The 18,321-nt window shown below is 42.0% G+C and overlaps 1 protein-coding gene across 1 annotated transcript in view; it reads right to left on the bottom strand.

The window, feature by feature from the left end:
* Positions 1–2,785: 2,785 nt before the first annotated feature.
* Positions 2,786–18,321, bottom strand: part of ST6GALNAC5 (ST6 (alpha-N-acetyl-neuraminyl-2,3-beta-galactosyl-1,3)-N-acetylgalactosaminide alpha-2,6-sialyltransferase 5) — a 171,294-nt gene continuing 155,758 nt past the window's right edge. Inside the window, exons 4-5 of the mRNA XM_006774689.2 lie at positions 15,996–16,103; positions 2,786–5,655 (exon numbers count right to left, since the gene is read on the bottom strand). Coding sequence (XP_006774752.1) covers positions 5,424–5,655; positions 15,996–16,103 — 340 coding nt within the window. The 3' untranslated portion in view covers positions 2,786–5,423. The remainder of the gene's footprint in view (positions 5,656–15,995; positions 16,104–18,321) is intronic.

The following is an 18,321-nucleotide window of genomic DNA, read 5'->3' as shown; positions in this document are numbered from 1 at the left end:
GATTATAATAACAATTTTGAAATTGTGAGAAAATCTCTAATCCTATCCATTCAGAAATAAGCATTTTTCTCAGTTTAATGCTGTGTCTTCTAGTGCTTTTTCCTACACTTTACAAAATGAAATTGAGATTACACCACTGTGGAAGAGTAGATGATGAAAGAAAGGAATTCTGTGCTTAAGAGAGTAATGATTATGATCTTTTGTCGAGGTAGCCATTGGATGCTAACTCACCTTTACTGACTTTGTGCCATCTTGCCTTCACAAGCAACCTGGAGGTAAGTGGACACCAGGTGCTGGCCAGGTAGTAACTCAGGAGCCTGGAAAGCCCCACCTTTTCCCATGAGTTCTTTCCCCTCCCATTGGATAGAGATGAAACCATTTTGGATCGCTTCATAGAAACACAAGGGTTCTGTTTTTTGTTTGTTTGTTTCATTTTGTTCTTAAGACAAATGTAAACTTAATTTTTATAGACCCTCAGTAACCACCAGTTGGATTTCCAGCAGCTTTTATAGTTGAACCACAGAAGTCAGAGCTCACACGGCCCTTCTGTGTAGGGTATAGCCTCTGTCAACCGTAAGTTTAATTTGTGCCATGAACAGCGAGGACACAAAGCTTGCTGAGTTTACTTCACCTGTGTTCAGTACAGCCAGCATTAGCAAACCCAATGAGTTCAGCAACATTATTCTACCAAAATCTAGGGCAGCGCTGCTGATTAAAAACATTATACACTTGCCACCTCTTAAAATGTAACTATTTTATCACCTATTCTGTCTCCTGTACATCTTAAATGGAAGACTATATATCAATTACCAATCCAATAGGTATAGGTCAACATTAAGAGGTTATCATCAACAACAGACATTTATTGACTGCCTATTGTGTGCAAGGCACTGTACTAGGCATGAGGCTACAAAGATAAAGGAGCAACAGTTCCTGCCCTCAAGGAGCTTACAATCTAATTAGACTGACAGGACACATACATAAGAAGACAGAACAACCCAAGGTAGTATGTAACATTAGAGCTCTAAGTAGAAACAAACAGGAGTGCAGCGCTTTTTATTTTATTTTTTATTTTTTGCAATTCCATGTTGGTTCAATACCCTGAGTTGGTGGGGACGAGTGAGATAGAATAGAGGGCTTACTCCTGTTCATGTTTGAATCTTATGGACACTCTACCACTGCTCTCCATTCCAAATTATCTTCTGGCACATACCAGAACCTAGGCAATTGGTTCACTTTTCCCTCCAAGGCCTTAGCATCACAGTTCTTTTTTTGAGGTGGCCTTTTGATAGGGTAACTCACTATCCTGGTTTGCCCAGGACTGTCCTGGTTTCAGTACCAGGAGTCTGTGTCTTGGTCCTCCTTTCCTCTCCTACTCCCCTGGATCTGGGAAACCAGGATGGCATTTCAAAAACCCTTGTCTTGTAGCCAGATATACTCCTCTCATCTAATATGGTCATGGCAGGACCTACCCCAAACCTGTTCCTAAGATAGGTCTCTAGTTTAAAAATCTACTGGGGAGAACTTAACAGCCCCCAAAGACTGCTGGTTTAAGAACACACTGTGGACAACAAAAAGCCTACCATGAGAGAATGATAACAACAAGACAAAGTGAGGTTCAAGAGAGAAGCAGTGAGGATGGAAGAAGTAACTAGATCAGGTATGAAATATGTAGGCGTGTTATCACCTGACAATTCAGTGAGAGAGAATGGGAACAGAGACCCTTCTCTCTGAGTAGGTCTATTGGGCAATCTCAATCATCACCCTCTTGGAAGCCAGGGTATATTTCTGAAATGAGGCCATGCCTACATGAGGGTAAATATTTGGTCTATTGTAAATGGGTACTTAAGTGTTTAAATAACATTGTCTTAGTCCTAACAGAAGTTTAGCTTTTCCTTCCACTTTACCTAGCATTCATTTAGCTTTGCAATCAAGATTTTTAATCTTTGAGGGGGGTTTTGATTTTAAAAATGAGGTTGTAGCCAGCCACTGTGACTCAGTGGTTGAGCATCAACCTATGAACCAGAAGGTCATGGTTCGATTCCCGGTAGGGGCACATACCCAGGTTGTGGGCTTGGTCTCCAGTGGGGGGATGGAGGGTGCAGGAGGCAGCCGATTAATGATTCTCTCTCATCATTGATGTTTCTCTGATGTTCTCTCCCTCTCCCTTCCTCTCTGAAGTCAAGAAAAATAATTTCAAAAAATGAGTTTATATCCTTCCATTTAAATGTAATTCAAATAATACTCTCAACAATGAAGGTTAAGATAAATAACTAAATAAATGTAATTCAAATAGATCAGTAATGGAGAGAATTTCAGAAAACAAAGGTAATCTGTCTTGAGAAGTGTTGTTTGGGATCTGATACACATATCTAGTAGTCACTAAGGACTCCACGAAACCATACACAATTTTCTCTCTTAGGTACAATACTTCATGTTTTGCTTTCACTTAATTTTTGAAGAAAAGCTCTAACTCTGAAATCTTAGGAAGTTGGTGAACCGCCCCGGTTTTACATCTAGCCCTTAGGAACACATACCAGGGTTACTGAAGGGCAGGGACTCAGTTACCAAACACCCATCAACCACAATGGAAACCACACAGCGAAGTCCCCACAGAGCACACTGAATATTCACCTCCTAATGTTCTTTTAATGTACGCTTTCTTGGGTGAATATTTACTATAGAATATTAAATGCAAGTTCCTCTTTTCATGGGCCATTTGAAGTGATTGATTTTGTTTGTGAATTCCTGTATCTTTGCTCATAATGGCTATCTATTGTAATGGCCTCTGCCAAATGTTGTTGCGTTGAAATAAGAGATGCTATGGATCGTCCAGCTGTGGCTTTGTGCTACTGGGGTCTTAGGCTAGGAGGAAGCTGATGACACAGCTGGGGAGAGAAGAAAAAGGTATGTAACATAACGAGGATGACTTAGGCTTCAAACACAATCAGATACTGAAATCACTGAGGTCTGTAAACATGGTTTTATAGTCACCTTTTATATCAGAGTTGATGCTTAATGGTGTTGAATGGTGTTAAGACTGATAGTTATGAAATAGTGGCAATATAAGAATTCAATTGCCCACAACCAGGTCCATCAGCACAATCTATCAGAATTCTAGGCATTTTCTTTAAATGCTGTAATAAAACCACTGCCTAAGTGATAATTTCTTACATTTATTTATAGCATGTTTTAAAAAATATAAACTCACACACTCACATGTCCTAGCTACACATATATTTAAAATATTTCCCAGTGAAGACAGAAATTTCAGAATTTGGTTTTGTTATTTTTTTCACTCTTTTGGGTATTTGAGAGGGAGGAGTTACAAAAAAAGATGAAGCTATCATGAGGTCTTTAAAAAACAAACAAACCCTAAAACTTGAAGATAACACAGACATTTAAGATATTATTGGATTAGTAATATATACTTCGTTGCATTTCCCATGTATGCCTTCTTAACTGTCCATAAAAGTAGTTAAAGGAGCTACTTACATCTGAACAATATAATCCCTTCAAGTGATGGTAAGGGTGGCCTGTATGTCAATTATCTAAAGTTTATACACTTTTCAAAGGTTCATAAAGTATTGTGTATTCAGAGTCCATGCTGCAGAAGAGATTGTACTGGAAAAAAATTCTCTTTACAAACTATGAGAAAATTTATAGGACACATTCCAGTATGTTTTGAACAGACATTTCAATTGTACTGGCTTTTAATAGCTCAAGCCACACCACAATAACACCAACTTCATTTTGCTATATGTATAAATATCTAGGCCGTGTTTGCATCTCAACAACCAGACTCCAGGTAATTAATAGTACCAGTTATTGCAGGGACATGGGATCTTAGTACTGATTAAGGACAGGGAAAAGAACTGGTAATGTGAGACAACTTCTTGAATCACAAGCCAGGTCATGTTCTGTAAAAACAACATCAGCCTTCATACCTGGTATTTGCTGGTGCCTTCAAACTTGGCATTAGAGAAACTAATGCCTCTTAATCCATGGGTAAAAACACACACACTGCTACATCTTTTAAAAGACTATTTTTGAACAATATTACTTGCTTAAATGAAAATCTCTCCTACCGACTGACCTTGGCTCTGAACAAAATAAATCCTTCACACTCCTCCACACCAGGGATGAATGGTGGTGAATATAATGTAAGATCTGTAGGGAGTGAATCTAAATAGTTCATAGGATAAATGCGTGATATGATAGGAAAATTCTCCTGACAGACTCACAGAAGTGCAGTCCCTTACTCTTGTGGTCAGGCAACACCATGGAAGTTCTCTCTCTTTCTTCTCTCTCTCTCTCAAAGCAGGGAGTAGATTTTAGTTACTGGGGACCAGGGGTAACCTATGTTTTTAATCACAAGAGGGAGATAGGTAGTAGGGCAATATGAAAGGCCCCTGGTACTGTGGGAGTCCCATCATTCCAAGTTCAAGGTCCTGAAATGACTCAAAGTCCCGTAGAATTTCAGGTTTGGAATGAAATGTTAAGACCTAGTACAGGGACATCATTCTGCAGAAGAGGAAACCAGGGCTTAAGTGAACTCCACAAATTATTACTAAAGGAAACTCTTTCAATTTCTCTTCTAAGTTTCTTTCTGTGTTAATGACACAGTTTTTGGTTTTCAGTTTTGTCATTTGGAGCATTTCTGCATCTTGGAAAATGTTATAGCTATTCTGGAAGGCTAAGGGTTCAGAAAAAGCAAGACAACATTGCCAAGCGAAAATTCCAACTGCACGCTGACAATGAGCCTTGTGAGCGAGCACAGCAACTCATCAACCCGATTCCAGGCCTTTCCAACCATCGTTGGGGATTCAAGCATTAGAATAAAATACCTAAATAAAGATAGGGCTAAATTACCACATAATAATCTATAAAAATACTGGCCTAGAGTACACTACAAAACTCTTCGTAAATAAATACTGGGCATTTACTTTATGAAAGTCCGTGGAGCTGTGCTCATCAGAAACACTTTCAGGCAGCTTTATACAAACCACACACACAAGGGCCAACAGATGACAAAGGTTATAGGTCAGGTCAGGATACACCTTGATAGAAAAGTGTCTTTTGACATGGTATTTCTATAAAGGAATACACCTAATAGATGCTGTTGAGCTGCTCATGTTTCAGATTTGAAGGCAATACTTAAAGAGACCCAAAATATAACCATGGCAGCATCATTGAAATAAGAGGTCTGCTTCTTTGAAAGGGAGAACACGCATCTGGAATTTTCCTGTACGCCAGTGGCGCTGTTTTGTAGTCACTTCTCATAGGCATCTGCACATGGTACTGAGGAGTGAAGACATTTCCTTCCAGTTCTCTTCCTCCTTTGTGTCTGGGGCTCAGGAAGTCCAGTGGTTTGGTGTCTGGTACAGTGGGTGCTTGGAATTTCGGTCTGACACGCTCATTCCTCAGAACACAGGTTTATTCTCAGGATGATTTATAGCAAGTGATTCTGGTTTCCAGTCTGGTTGAAAAAAGTGAATATTGAATGTCCGTGCCCAGTTCTTAAAGACTCGTTTCTCTGTGATGAAGCGGTGATGACTGCCCTTCCGCCCTCGCTCATGGGACAGGTACATTGTACATTCATCTGGTCCGAAAGGTTCATAATAGTGATAAGGGACTGAAGGGTGGTTGGGATCCCTGTAGAAGGAAGATGAAATGAGTCATTAAAGCAAAAAAAAAAAAAAAAGAGTTCCTTTGACTGACTGAGGTAAGAGTTATCTTTAATAAGCTGATAAGCACAAATCATATTTTCAAGTTAAATGAATGTCAACAAATGTTTTCATTATGATGTTTAAGCAATAAGCAAGCAGAGAGGTTTTATGTTGTGAAATAAAAACAGTGGCCATCATTACCAGACAGAGAGATTCAAACAGTACAGTAGGACGTTCGGGCTTTTGCAATTCAAAAACTATATATTATTAAGACCTTACTAGACTCCTTCTACTCTTGCACCCATACAGTCTGTTACTACAAGCATCTCTAGAGATATTTGTAAAATAAAAACAGATCATTTCCCTTCCCTATTCCAACTCCCAAATGGTCCAGAGACATTCCAATTACACTAAGAGGATGGCCTTATAGGGTGTTAGTGATCTGGCTCCTTTCCAGACACAGCCTTCTCCTAACCCACTTGACTTTGTCCCCTATGCTGCAGTCATACTGGCCTCTGGTCGTCAATCCATCCAAGCTCGTCCCGACCTTGTGGCCTTTGCCCTTGAGGGCCATCACCTGGCTGGAACATGTTCTCACCAGCTCATGCCTCTCACCTTTGAGGATGGACTCAAACGTACTCTCCTCAGAGAGGCTTTACCTGGTGCCCGCCCCGCCACGCCCTCTCATTCGGATTTATTTTCTTTACAGCATCTGTCTGAAGCTGCTGTTTCCTGGCTCATTGTCTGTTCATGAGGGCAGGTCTTTGTCTTGTTCCTAGTAGGTGCTCAATAAATAATTTTTGAATTTATGTTGTTGAAAGAAATTTATATGGAGCTAGAGCTACACAGCAAGCCTCTAAAGACAATCTCCTCTCTAGGTATGGAAGGCTGATGATCTTAATTTGATTGCTTGAAAGAGAAAGAAGACAGTAGTCACAATGCCTTCATTTTCCTCCTGTTGTCCAGAGAGATGACGATGCACTCAACTCTAGAGTCTCTAAACCCAGAAACTCCAAATCCTCAGTCCCCGCTGTGCAGCCTGATAGTCCCAACGTTTTCATGTCTATATCCGTCTCCACTTCAAACGAGAAACACTGGCTCATGTCTTCAAGGTTGTGTGTGCCCTTGCTGTAGGGTTACTAAAATATCTAAAACCAAAGAGCCCTGGTTTCAGACTGGCTTTCATTCTAGGCCAGTCTCCTCTACCCCTTCTGTCTTGAAGTCTAGGCGGTAAGGTTAGTTATGATATCCCAACAGGTAGTCTTCCTACCTTGAGCTAACCAGCATTGGGGCAGAGACTATGCTCTTTTTGTCTTCTTAGCTCTCTTCTTAAAAGGGCCAGGCAGCTCTAGCCAGTTTGGCTCAATGGATAGAGCATTGGTCTCTGGACTGAAGGGTGTCTTGGTTGAAAGCTCGATCCCTGGCCCTGGTTGGGGTGAGTGCGGAAGAAGACCAATCGATGTGTCCCCTCACGTCGATGTTTCTCTCCCTTTATCTATCTCTCCTCCTCCCTTCCACTCTCTCTAAAATCAATGGAAAAATAACCTCAGGTGATGATTTACAAAAAACAAACAAACAAAAAAGGGCCAGGCATTCCGGCAAACCACCTTTCAGCACCTAGTGTCCTGCGTCCCCTCCGGTCACCAAGATGCTCATCCTGTTAGACACCTATTCATTTTCTTTGGAGGAGATCAATACACAAATGGCTTTTAGAGTAGCAACTCTACTGGAGTCAGGAATTGAAGTATTTTATCAAGAGGGGTGTTCGGTGTGTGGCTCTGACAACAATAAACCTTTGAGCTGCCTCTCCTCGGAGGTTAAAGTTCTTCCAGGAAGAGAGATTTATTTTGGTCATGGAACATTTGAACATTCCTCATCCTGGGTTGGATGCTGTGCTGAATGAGTACTTTGCATCTCTATTATGCCTGTCTCAGAAGTATCTATATGTTGTGCAGTGAAACATCAGCAATGGTCCTGTCCAGTTATGACAGATGTCACTTATTTACTTACCCTAGAAATTGGAGTCTCCTTAAATAGAAGATGTGTTCGATATAGAAAATGCATGCTAGGAAAAAAGTTGGAACTACCACTATGAAAAAAAAGAAAAGAAATAGAATCTTGTGAGACAAGTGTCCCTAAATTCCCATGGCATAATTTGGGGAACCATGCCAAGTTCATGCTGCCGTGGTCTACCTGGGGTTAAGCTTCTAATCCAGTGAAGATCAGGCTTTAAGTCTGATTCCTCTAAGTTTGGGACATATTCTTGGCATCAATCTGACTGAAGAAACAATTAGATTTCTAAAAATAACCATGAGATTGATTTGGCACCTGGAATAGAGGGAAATTGGAAACCAGTTGAAGGATCCTGGAGGATCAATTTCCTCATTCAGGATGACCATCGCTTTGAATGGAACCCTATCTGGCTCTATATTGATTACCTAAAGGAAGAATTAAATTTACATATTTGGTAAATTTAACTCTTGATTTCAAAGGTGTCCAAAGCAGCGGGGGTTGTTTGCATCCACTACGACTCTGTCCAAATGGCAGACACGTGCTTTGTGGGCCTGAGGAGGCAGAGCCGCAGCCCAGCTGTAATCCACCTTTCCATTCAGAAGGCCCTTTGCAGTTCAAGGTCAAACCTGACTTTCTAAAGGCTGCCGTGGCTTTTTCCTCCTTCACCTGATCCCGGTGGAAGCAACAATAAATATCAGCAGAAATGCCACACCAGGAGGCCACAGTTGTAAAGGGAAGGTCTGTCCCTAAGTCCCTGTTTGGGGACAGGGGACCTGAAGGAGTCAAGGTGGGTGTGAGGCAGGGGCGGTAGCTAATCACAGAGCCGGTTACCTAAGCGGCTGCAGCCTGTCATCAGTACTCCAGGGCCAGAGCGGGAGCTAGTCCTGCAGAATAATGTGAGGAGGAAATTTTTTTTCCTTTATGAAGAAAGGAGGTGGGGAGAGTGAGAGAACTCACATTTAGTGCACATGGGGAGCTTTAAAGGAATACCGTTGTCTGTGTTCCACCTCCATAGATTCGGATTTAATTGACTTGGAGAGGGTCCCAGGCATGGGTGTTTAAAAAAAATGCCTTAGGTTTCAGTATCAAAATAAATAATGACAGTACACATTATAAAACCCATAAAATAAAATAAATATCCAGGAGTCCATGATGATCTTAATAAACAACTGAGTAATTAAATAAATGAGGGAGATGAAATGGCATTTCCTTAGAGAAGAATTCCAATGAACAAATCTAGAAAGAATGGGGGAATAGAAATCACCATTAAAAGAGCATAGTAATTATTTCAGGCAAGATGCACCAATGAATAGAACATTAGTGGGGATATAGATAGGAGAATTGGGTTATTTGCGTATAGTATCTTTCCCCAAGCTACTTATTAATGACAAAGGGGAAAATAGTAACTTTTCAATGAGTAAACTCAGCAGACACCACTTCAACCAAATGATAAGGGTTAACATGGCCAGCAATAAGACATTTTGACACCATGGACCTCTTGATATGAGATGCTAAGGGCTTATCTCTTCTGTGATAGCCTTCCCAGTAATGTGTTACCTCAATATAATCACAGAAATACAAAGCGAGGGACATTCTACAGTAATGACCAGAATTCTTCAAAAACATCAAGGTCGTGAAAGATAAGGGAAGACTGAGGTCACAGATGGGAGGAGACTGAGGGCACATGACAAGGAAATGCAAAGGCATCCTGGGTGGGGTCTTCCAAGGGCTAAAGGGCATCAGTAAGAAAACTGCGGAAGTCTGAGTAAAGTCTAGCTTAGTTAGGAGTATTACACTGGTGTTAATTTCGTAGTTTTGATATTTGGACCTTAATTATGCAAAATATTAATGTTAGGGGAAGCTGGCTGAAGGGTATACCAGAACTCTCTATGTTATTTTTGCAAGTTTTTCTATAAGTCTAAAACTTGGTGATCAAAACATAAAATTAAAAAGATATAATAATGTTACAAAGCTCCTTAGGGGATTCTTCTATGCAGCCAGGTTTGAGATGGCTGATTTGATTAAATACCTGCTAAGGACGTGGTGCTTAAGTTACATTACCGCATTTACTCCTCCACCCATCTAAGGTAAGTACACCTGCTACATTTGATAGGCGAGTGTCTGGCACCCAGATAGAATCCAGTGCCTGGCTTTAAGCACATAGCTTCATTCACGGGCCACCCAAGGTGCCAGACTTGACACTTTCAACCCCAAAACCAGTGCTCAGCCCTCTACATAGACCAATTTATCTACTCCTCACTGCACCCCAGTGAGAAAGGTACTGTCATTATTGCTATTTTACAGATGAGGAAACTCATGCAGAGAGAAATTGGAGAACTTTCAGGGCCCAATTTTGGACCAAAGTTGTCCTCTTAAGAGTGAGGCTTTGTGTCTTGGAAAAACTCCTGTCTCACCACATGGGTTTCTGTACGAATGGCACCCCAGGTTCCCACTGGGGTTGGCAACACATGGCTGGGAACAACTTTGTCCTTGTGCATTTTCCCAAGCACCTACCCACAGAGGCGCCCCGAGCTTCGTGCAGCTGGTCAGGGTGTGAAACAGAGGTCTCATGCTCATGAACAATCCTGCCCACTATTGTTAATGGCTGCGGGAGTTTGTCATGTTCCATTTTTCAACCTTCTAAAGCTAAGCTGTACAACTGGAAAGAAACCTATAACATTAACAAGCAAGGAAGGATAATTGCATTTCCGGATATGATCTAGGTTAGCTCTGCTCTCTGGGTTTGCGGCTGGATTATCTATAAGGAAAGAATGATGCCTTTGCTTCTCTCCAGACGCTCTCTCTAAACACTCTTCTATTCTTGGCGTGATACTTGGCATACTAGGTAGTCAGAAAATGTTTGAGGAAGGGAGTGAAATCAATAACTGTCAAGTGTCTGCGTTGTTCTGAAATTGGCTTGCAGGGGGGCCTTTGGGAACACTGTGTAGCATTCAGAAGAAAATGTTCCTGAAACAAGCCTTCCCAAACATCTGCCTCAGGCCGATGAGACCCACTGAGCCACCTTTATTCTGCTGCCCGATTCCTTGTCTTCGGAACTTCTTTTGGAAGCTAAACTGCTGCACACCTTAGAAGTTGGCGGAATAACACTTGTGTATTTGGGGCACACTGAGCAGCAAGAGATTGCAGCTGTTTACCCATCTTCGGGCAAAGAGCCAATGTGAGGCACCTGAACTTACCCCCCCTAAACCCAGGAAGCTCAGGTGCCATAACATCTCACAATATATCAGGGGTGCTGTACTCACAGGAGAGAGAAGGCAATGAAAACCCCTGGGGACTGGTAAGACATGGTCGAATTATGGCAAAGAAAGAAGAAACAATAATCATCTAGGAAGAAAGACAATATATTTAAAGACTAGGTCATAGAATGGGAACCACACAGGTGCATGACCACTTCCTCCCCGTCCTCCATAAGCATCTGATCCACGTGTGCACTGTGGCCATGTAGGAACTTTCTCTGTGATGCTGGCAGCTGTATTCATGTTCACAAGCTAATAATTCTAGAAGAATCAACTCTCTGGTACTCACTATGCCTTTGAGATGTCCTTCACATTAGAGATGAGATATTAATTTAGTTCCATGACAGTGATCACTCTGAGTCATTACTCCTCTAATTAAGACTGAAGAAATAATGGGTGGCTGAGAGTTGTTAACTTGGTAATGGGTTAAGTATGACCAGAAATAAGATTATTAGAAAGAATTTAAGTGCTTGGCCCATTCTTATTGCCAATAATTTACAATGGAAAACAAGATGAAAAATACTCGGTTTAGAAAGCAATGATAACAAATCTTTTCACTGCAATTCATAGTTTACCGAGGGAGAGTGGATTGGCTTCCTGTGTGGGTGTGGCATGACTTCAGGGTCCACTGTCCACACAATAGTGTGTTTTGATGCTGTCTAGGATGCAGCATGGGATGGATTCTCTCCAGCTTTCTGACCCCGGACGAGCCTGGAGTCTGGTGATGGAGGGCAGGATAGACATTGATGCCTGACGCCTGAGCCCCTGTTGGAGGACCCAGTGCCAGCTCTGGTTGAGAATGAAACAGGAGGCCACCAGTGACTTCTGAGGACCCTCACAATCTGAATTTGCTATTTGCGATTACACTTCTTGTTCACCTGACACTGTTGGTCTTGAGATAAGTTTAGAATCGGTCTGTTAAACACTGTCAAGGAAAGGGAGGTTTTAAAATTTATCTATTAAGCCAACTCATATTAAAATACACAGCAAGTGCAAGACACAATGACAACTACTAAAGCTACACATGCGGACATGACCCCTCCTCTTAAGGATCCTGCGGGCAAATGAAGGAGATGGAAAACCAACCAATGAGGTTGGGCGGGGGAAGGAGGCACAGGTGGGGTCTGACTCAGCAAGGAGGTCAGAGGAAGAGGGAGGGCCTGCTGCATCTGACACAATGAGTCCTGCAGACCTGAGTTGAAATCCTAGCTCTGCACTGGCCAGCTGGTTCACGTCTTTTAGCTTCCTATATAAAATGCTGATACTAACAAAGTTTACCTCATGGGATTATCATAAAGGTTAAGTGAATTGGCACATGGATTCATATTAAGTGTAGGAGAGGGGCATGTGGTATGTACAGAAAAAAAGTATCAGCCATTAATATTCTTAGAAAAGAACCAGCAGTAATCTGGAGAAAGGGGTGGATATTCCAAGCTAAGGGCAAAGGGACTGGTATAGCACGTTTTTCAGTGTGGCTAAAATACGTCTGCATAAGCAGAGATGATGAGACTAAAGTGGACACAAAAGCCAGGTCCTGAAGGGCTTGTGTGCTAAGCTAGGGAGTCACAAATCTCACTGTCACTTAAACTCTGTCATTTAAACTCTGTTCTAAAAGCTTTGGGGGAGGAGAGGGGAGTCCAAGGATTTTAAGTGACAGTCAGATTTATGACACCCAGGTGACTGAAGGCAGAGACCCTGTGTCATTCATCGTCAATTAAGTCCACAGTGCCTAGTACACATTAGCTGAATGAATGCAAGTGTCTTCATCTCTCTGATTAATTTAGTAAATGACTTCTTTTGAGGTGACTAATCCTGCCTTAAGTTCCAAAAAGTTAATTAAAAAAAAAAAAAGAACAGTTGGCTCTGTCTTTGCTGAAATCTAGCCCCATGTGGCTAACTCTTCATTCCAGTGAGAAACTGGGCACTTGAAGGAGGCAGTGGAACGGGATGGACAGCCTGTGATGTCCCATGAGCAGGTGGAGGCCACATGAGGACAGTTCTCTATAGTGAAGAGAAATGGGACCCAGCTCACAGAGGAGGCCATGCCGGTCCTTCCCTTCCAGCAGCCAGGCCTCCGCACCACTGAGCACCATTCGTTAGTGCTCTCTGGACATCTCCTTAGACGTGCTAATAGGTTAGTGAGTCCCTTTGCCTGGTAAGTGAATGCAGCTTAACATACACCGGGGCTGTGCCAAGCACTCCTCACCTCTTAGCTCTTAGAACTATTATGCAAACCCTTGAGGTAAGTACTACTGTCATCGCCATCTTACAGACATGGAAGCACAGGCTTCTGAGACAGTCATTAAGTAACTCGCCCAAGGTCACTAAGGCTCAGTGAGGTCAGAGTGTTCTTTTTTGAAATTTATCTTTATTGTTAAAAGTATTACAGATGTCCTCTTTTTAATGTTGTTGCTGTTTTTCTTCCCATTGACCCCCTCCTCTCCGCACCTGGCACACCCTAGCCTTCGCCACACTATTGTTTGTGTCCATGGGCTCTGCATCTATGCATATATGTCCCCCGGTTAACCTCTCCTCCCTGACCCCCTCACCTCAACCTTCCCTCTGAAATTCATCAGTCTATTCCACAAATTGCTTTCTCAAAGGCAACAATTTCTGAGAGGCAGAAATGGTTACTTTCACCCACATCAGCGCCTTTCACGGCAGCACTAAAGAGCGAGGACAGGACCTCTCACTCACATAATACTTAGGGAGCATCGCTATCGGCCAGAACAGCAACTATCCGCTGTGCTTGCACTAGCGCTCCAGCCGCGAGGCAAACACACAGTCTCTGCCTATGAGGAGTGTACGCTCTTTTATTTATTTATTTATTTATTTATTTATTTATTTTTATTATTTTTAAATATATATGTTTATTGATTTCAGAGAGGAAGGGAGAGGGAGAGAGAGAGAGAAACATCAGTGATGAAAGAGAATCATTAGGCCGACGCTCTATCCACTGAGCCAAACTGGCAGGGAGGGGAGTGTACATTCTCTCTAGCCTAGCCCTCATCTCTAGGGGACACCCAGCACAATTTTCCACTTGCTATGACAGGGCACAGGGATCCGTTGGACAAGGGTTTCCCCCACCCCCAATATGTTTTTATTGATTTTTAGAGAGAGAGGAAGGGAAAGGGATAATGAGAGAGAAACATTGGTGAGAGAGAGAAATATCGATTGGCTGCCCCCTGCACACCCCCTACTGGGGACTGAGCTCACAACCCAGGCATGTGCCCTGACCAGGAATTGAACTGGTGACCTCTTGGTGCAAGCGTTGATGATCAACCACGGAGACACTGGCCAGGCTGGAAGAGTGCTTCCTGAAAGCATCTTGGGAGAATAACTACCGGGACAGATGGAGGCTGAGTGACAGAAACGCAGAGCTCTGGCAGCCTGTGGAGCATGGACAATATCTGACTTCCTTGCTGGTATCATTCCATAAATTGTTGGCATCTATGTAAAGAAGTCTTAATGAATCAACTCTAAGAGAAATGACAGGCTAACTTGCCTTTCATTTGTTTTTCCATAATAAATGGAATATTTCTTTGAACACTCTCAGTCATTAACATTTCAATTTATTCATGCGTTTTTTCTGTGGTTCCTACTGGCAAAATTACATAATTATATCTGCCATAGAACCATGGACTTTGACAGCTCTCTGCATGCCCATAAGGACTGCTCCCACTGTCTTTGTTAGCTTGTTGGTTTGAGGAGACAGTTTGCTTTCTTACACCATCCTACCTACTTTTTGCACATAGATAGTTAAACAGGGAAACAAGGCCAGTGAATTAAGTGATGAGGAACTGCGTGGGAATCCAAGCTAACTTTTGTCATGTACTAGCCCCTGATCCAAGCACTTTATGTGTATTAACTTATTTAATCCACCTGCAATCCTATGGGGTAGAGTCTATTATTACCAACACCTCCCCTCTTAATGTGAGGAAGCTGAGACACTGAAAGACTGAGCAATATGCTCAAGGTCACGCTAGGTTAGTAAGTGGCCAGGCCGGGCTCCGGACCCTACACTCTTCCTCACTACATTATTCACCCTCAGGGACGAGTGAGTCCAGGCTCATAACAAAGGCCTGCTCTGTCCACACGTTTTGTTCTCTGCCATGACCTGACCCTTACATATAAATGACGACTGTTGCTGTTGGGTTTTTGGGTTCAAAAGTGTGGGGAAAAAGTGGTCAAGCATGACTAAATACCCTTTTCTTATTCTTGCCTCAAACCTCCAAATTGTATATTTTGTGTAAAGGCCATGGCCTTCTGAGAAGTTGTTAGGTGTCATACATGTGGAACAAGCATACATTTTACTGAACAACTTTAAAACATTCCTCACCCCAGGTTTTAGCATTTGAAGATCAGCATTGTCCATGTGCTGCCATCAGGCATTCCTAAATTCAAGGGCACTTTCTGAATTTATAGGCATAACAACTTTAAATTACAGATGAGTTTTCAGTCGAGCTTACGCAAATCAGCGCATCTGTTAGGAAAGCAAATTCTGCCTGGGCACCTGCAAGGCAGTAACTTATGGTAGCAACAGAGATGTGTGTATGTTCCCGTTAAAGTAATACATCAAAATAATTATGCCTGTGCTCTGGCCTTAGAAGCAAAAACCGAGGTGACTCAGTGGTGAGGGAAGGAGGCTCAAAGGAATCTTTTAATTTTAGAAAACAGGCATTGCCGTCAAAGAAATTGCCCTCTTTAATTCATTAAAAATTACCACAGTCCTTTCAAATGAGAATCAAACTAATATTTCTTAATGCTTGCTCATCGTGAATATTATGCCAATTACTGCATTACTTTGGGTTGATAAATATTCAGAGGATAAATGAAGCCCACAAGATGGATTAATTCTCCAGCAGTACAAACAAAAACTTTCAATATTTTATATCACATCATTAAATGCTGTTTGTTTTTCTAGAACCAGCACATGGGACATGTTAATTAATTGCTTCAAGAAGACAGGCATGTTTTGTGGTTGACATTTGGAATCAGATGTTTATAAACCCCGCACGACACTGCTGGTGAATTACACTTGCTGGATCAATCCTACCTGCAGAAGTCCGGGGGCACCATGCCATACACATTGATCCTGTCGCAGAGCTCCAGTGCGATGGTCATTGTGAACCAGCCAGTGCTGAGCCAGGTGTTGGAGATCTTCCTGGAAGCAACAGCAGTTCAGTCTGCAGACTGGTAAGATAATCATTAGACCCACCACCATCTTAGACCCTTACTGGAGTAAAGCTGAGAACACACACACACACCGTCTCTCCGTTTGGTAAGTAACTGGACCTTTTTACTCAAGAGATAGCTCCACCAACACCACCATGTTCCACGGTACAATCATAAATGACGATGAGCCATCATGGTAGACTTGTGACACTAAAGGATGCTCAAGGGACTTCCTCATCATCAAAGATGATGGTCATTGTTTCAGTGCTCAAGTGCATATTGCCACAACTCAATTTCCTGTCAGATGATAACCCCCTGTGTCAACTCTTTATTAACTAGAATAATTGACGAACCAGAAGTATTCCTTGTTCATCAAGCGGTGTGGATAATAAAGAGCTCATTATATCCGATTAAACGTACATGTGTCTATTAATTGATTGTTCTTTCAAACAATCTAGTTCAGCAGTTCTCAACCTGGGGGTCGAACGACCCTTGTCCCCAAGGTCAGACTGCCTGACTCTGCCCAACCCCAGCCCACATGTGATGTGGACAACAGGACTGCAGAAAAGCTTTTCTACTTGCACTGTGTGCCAACCTTCTTTCAGAAGGAAGGGTTTTTGTTAAGCAGGTTGCATTATTTCCATTTCACATGAAGAACAAAAAAAGGGCATTTTAAAAAGTCCTTTCCTTTGTCAAATACTTGACAGGAATGAGTGATTTAGTCATTCTCGAATTCATGGCTTCAACGTTCTGGTGCTTAATGCCTTTACTCATTTTTGTTTTCCGTTCCATTGTATCCTGACCCATTAATAGCCCAGGAAATACATTGAAAAGCTCGTAGGGATGAGGACACCGTGAGTTTGTATCTTACCACCTTCTGTCACCTACCCGCTGAACGACCTGAGGCAAGATTATTGCAATCAACCTGTGGGTCGCAACCCCTTTGGGGGTGGAATGACTCTTTCACAAGGGTCGCCTAAGACCATCGGGAAACACATATTTTCAATGGTCTTAGGAACCGAGACACCGCTCCTCTATCTGTCTCCAGACGGGTCCGCCCACATGCAGATACGCCCACATACGAGTACCCAGCATATTAAAAGGTCGCGGCATTAGGAAAGTTGAGAACCACTGTTCTAGAGCCTCTAACTTATGTGTGTATTAACAATCCTGCGTCTTCTCACCAGGGATATTTCATCAGACCTTTGGGAATGAAGGAGGTGAGACAGAGCAGAAATGACTAAACTGGAAGGGAGAAGGAAAGGAAGTTCCTTGCCTCAAATTAGAGCCTGTCTTCACCTACGTGGCTGTGACAATGGGATGGATGGCCAGGTGTTCTAGGCTCAAACAGGTGGAGTGAATAGCTGGGAGGAGCAGAGCCCAGATCTGGAAAGCCTACCCATGTCTCTATGCTTTCAGAGTTGTCCGAAACATCATGAGGGTATTTCCAAATGGCAGAAGATCCCCTGTGATTTTGGCTTTCTTTTGTGTGTTGTAGTAGTGATCACAAGCTACAGCCTGAAATACAGGAGAATATGGCTTACAGAGAAAGGTTTTGTGGGTAAAAATGGGAAGAATACCAAGTGGAAGACTAAAGCAACTAAAGTAAAGAATTGTTTAAAGTGCCACTTAAAATTCCCCAGACTTTCTAAATAATAGCCTTTTGGGATCACATGCTATAGAAATGCAACTGCTTTGTGCTGTCTTTCTTTCAAAGCTTTGAATTCTTTTTTCCAACAAAGGAATAGCTACTGTTTTTACATTTAATCAGCTGTAATGAAGGAATATGAAGAGCTGTCATGTGCTTATTAGGGAAAATTATCAGATATTCTTTTATATGATGAAGTAACACACTGAGCCGATAATTCCATAGTGCACACTAAATTACAATTAAAGGCCTTTCTGCTCCACCAGAATCTCATTTATAATCTCTATGGAAATATTCTTCCTGCAGTTATTTCATTTATGCTTCCTTTATTTAATTACTATAATATTGGTTCTGAATCATATTTTCCTAATGTACCCTTATTCAATTATAAAGTTATTTTCAAGTACAGTTACTTTCTAATGTTAAAGAATACCACTTGGCCAACTATCTCATTTGTCATGCTTCTTAATTGCAGATTGTTCCTGAGTCATTTTTTTCTTCACTTTGAAGTAGGGTGAAACTTCTATAAATCAAAATCTATTGAATTATTATATTTCTG

The sequence above is a fragment of the Myotis davidii genome, unplaced genomic scaffold (genome assembly GCF_000327345.1).
Source record: "Myotis davidii unplaced genomic scaffold, ASM32734v1 scaffold248, whole genome shotgun sequence".
Lineage (NCBI taxonomy): Eukaryota > Metazoa > Chordata > Mammalia > Chiroptera > Vespertilionidae > Myotis > Myotis davidii.
Note: the sequence above shows the minus strand (reverse complement) of the source record. Positions and strands in the feature narration are given on the sequence as shown.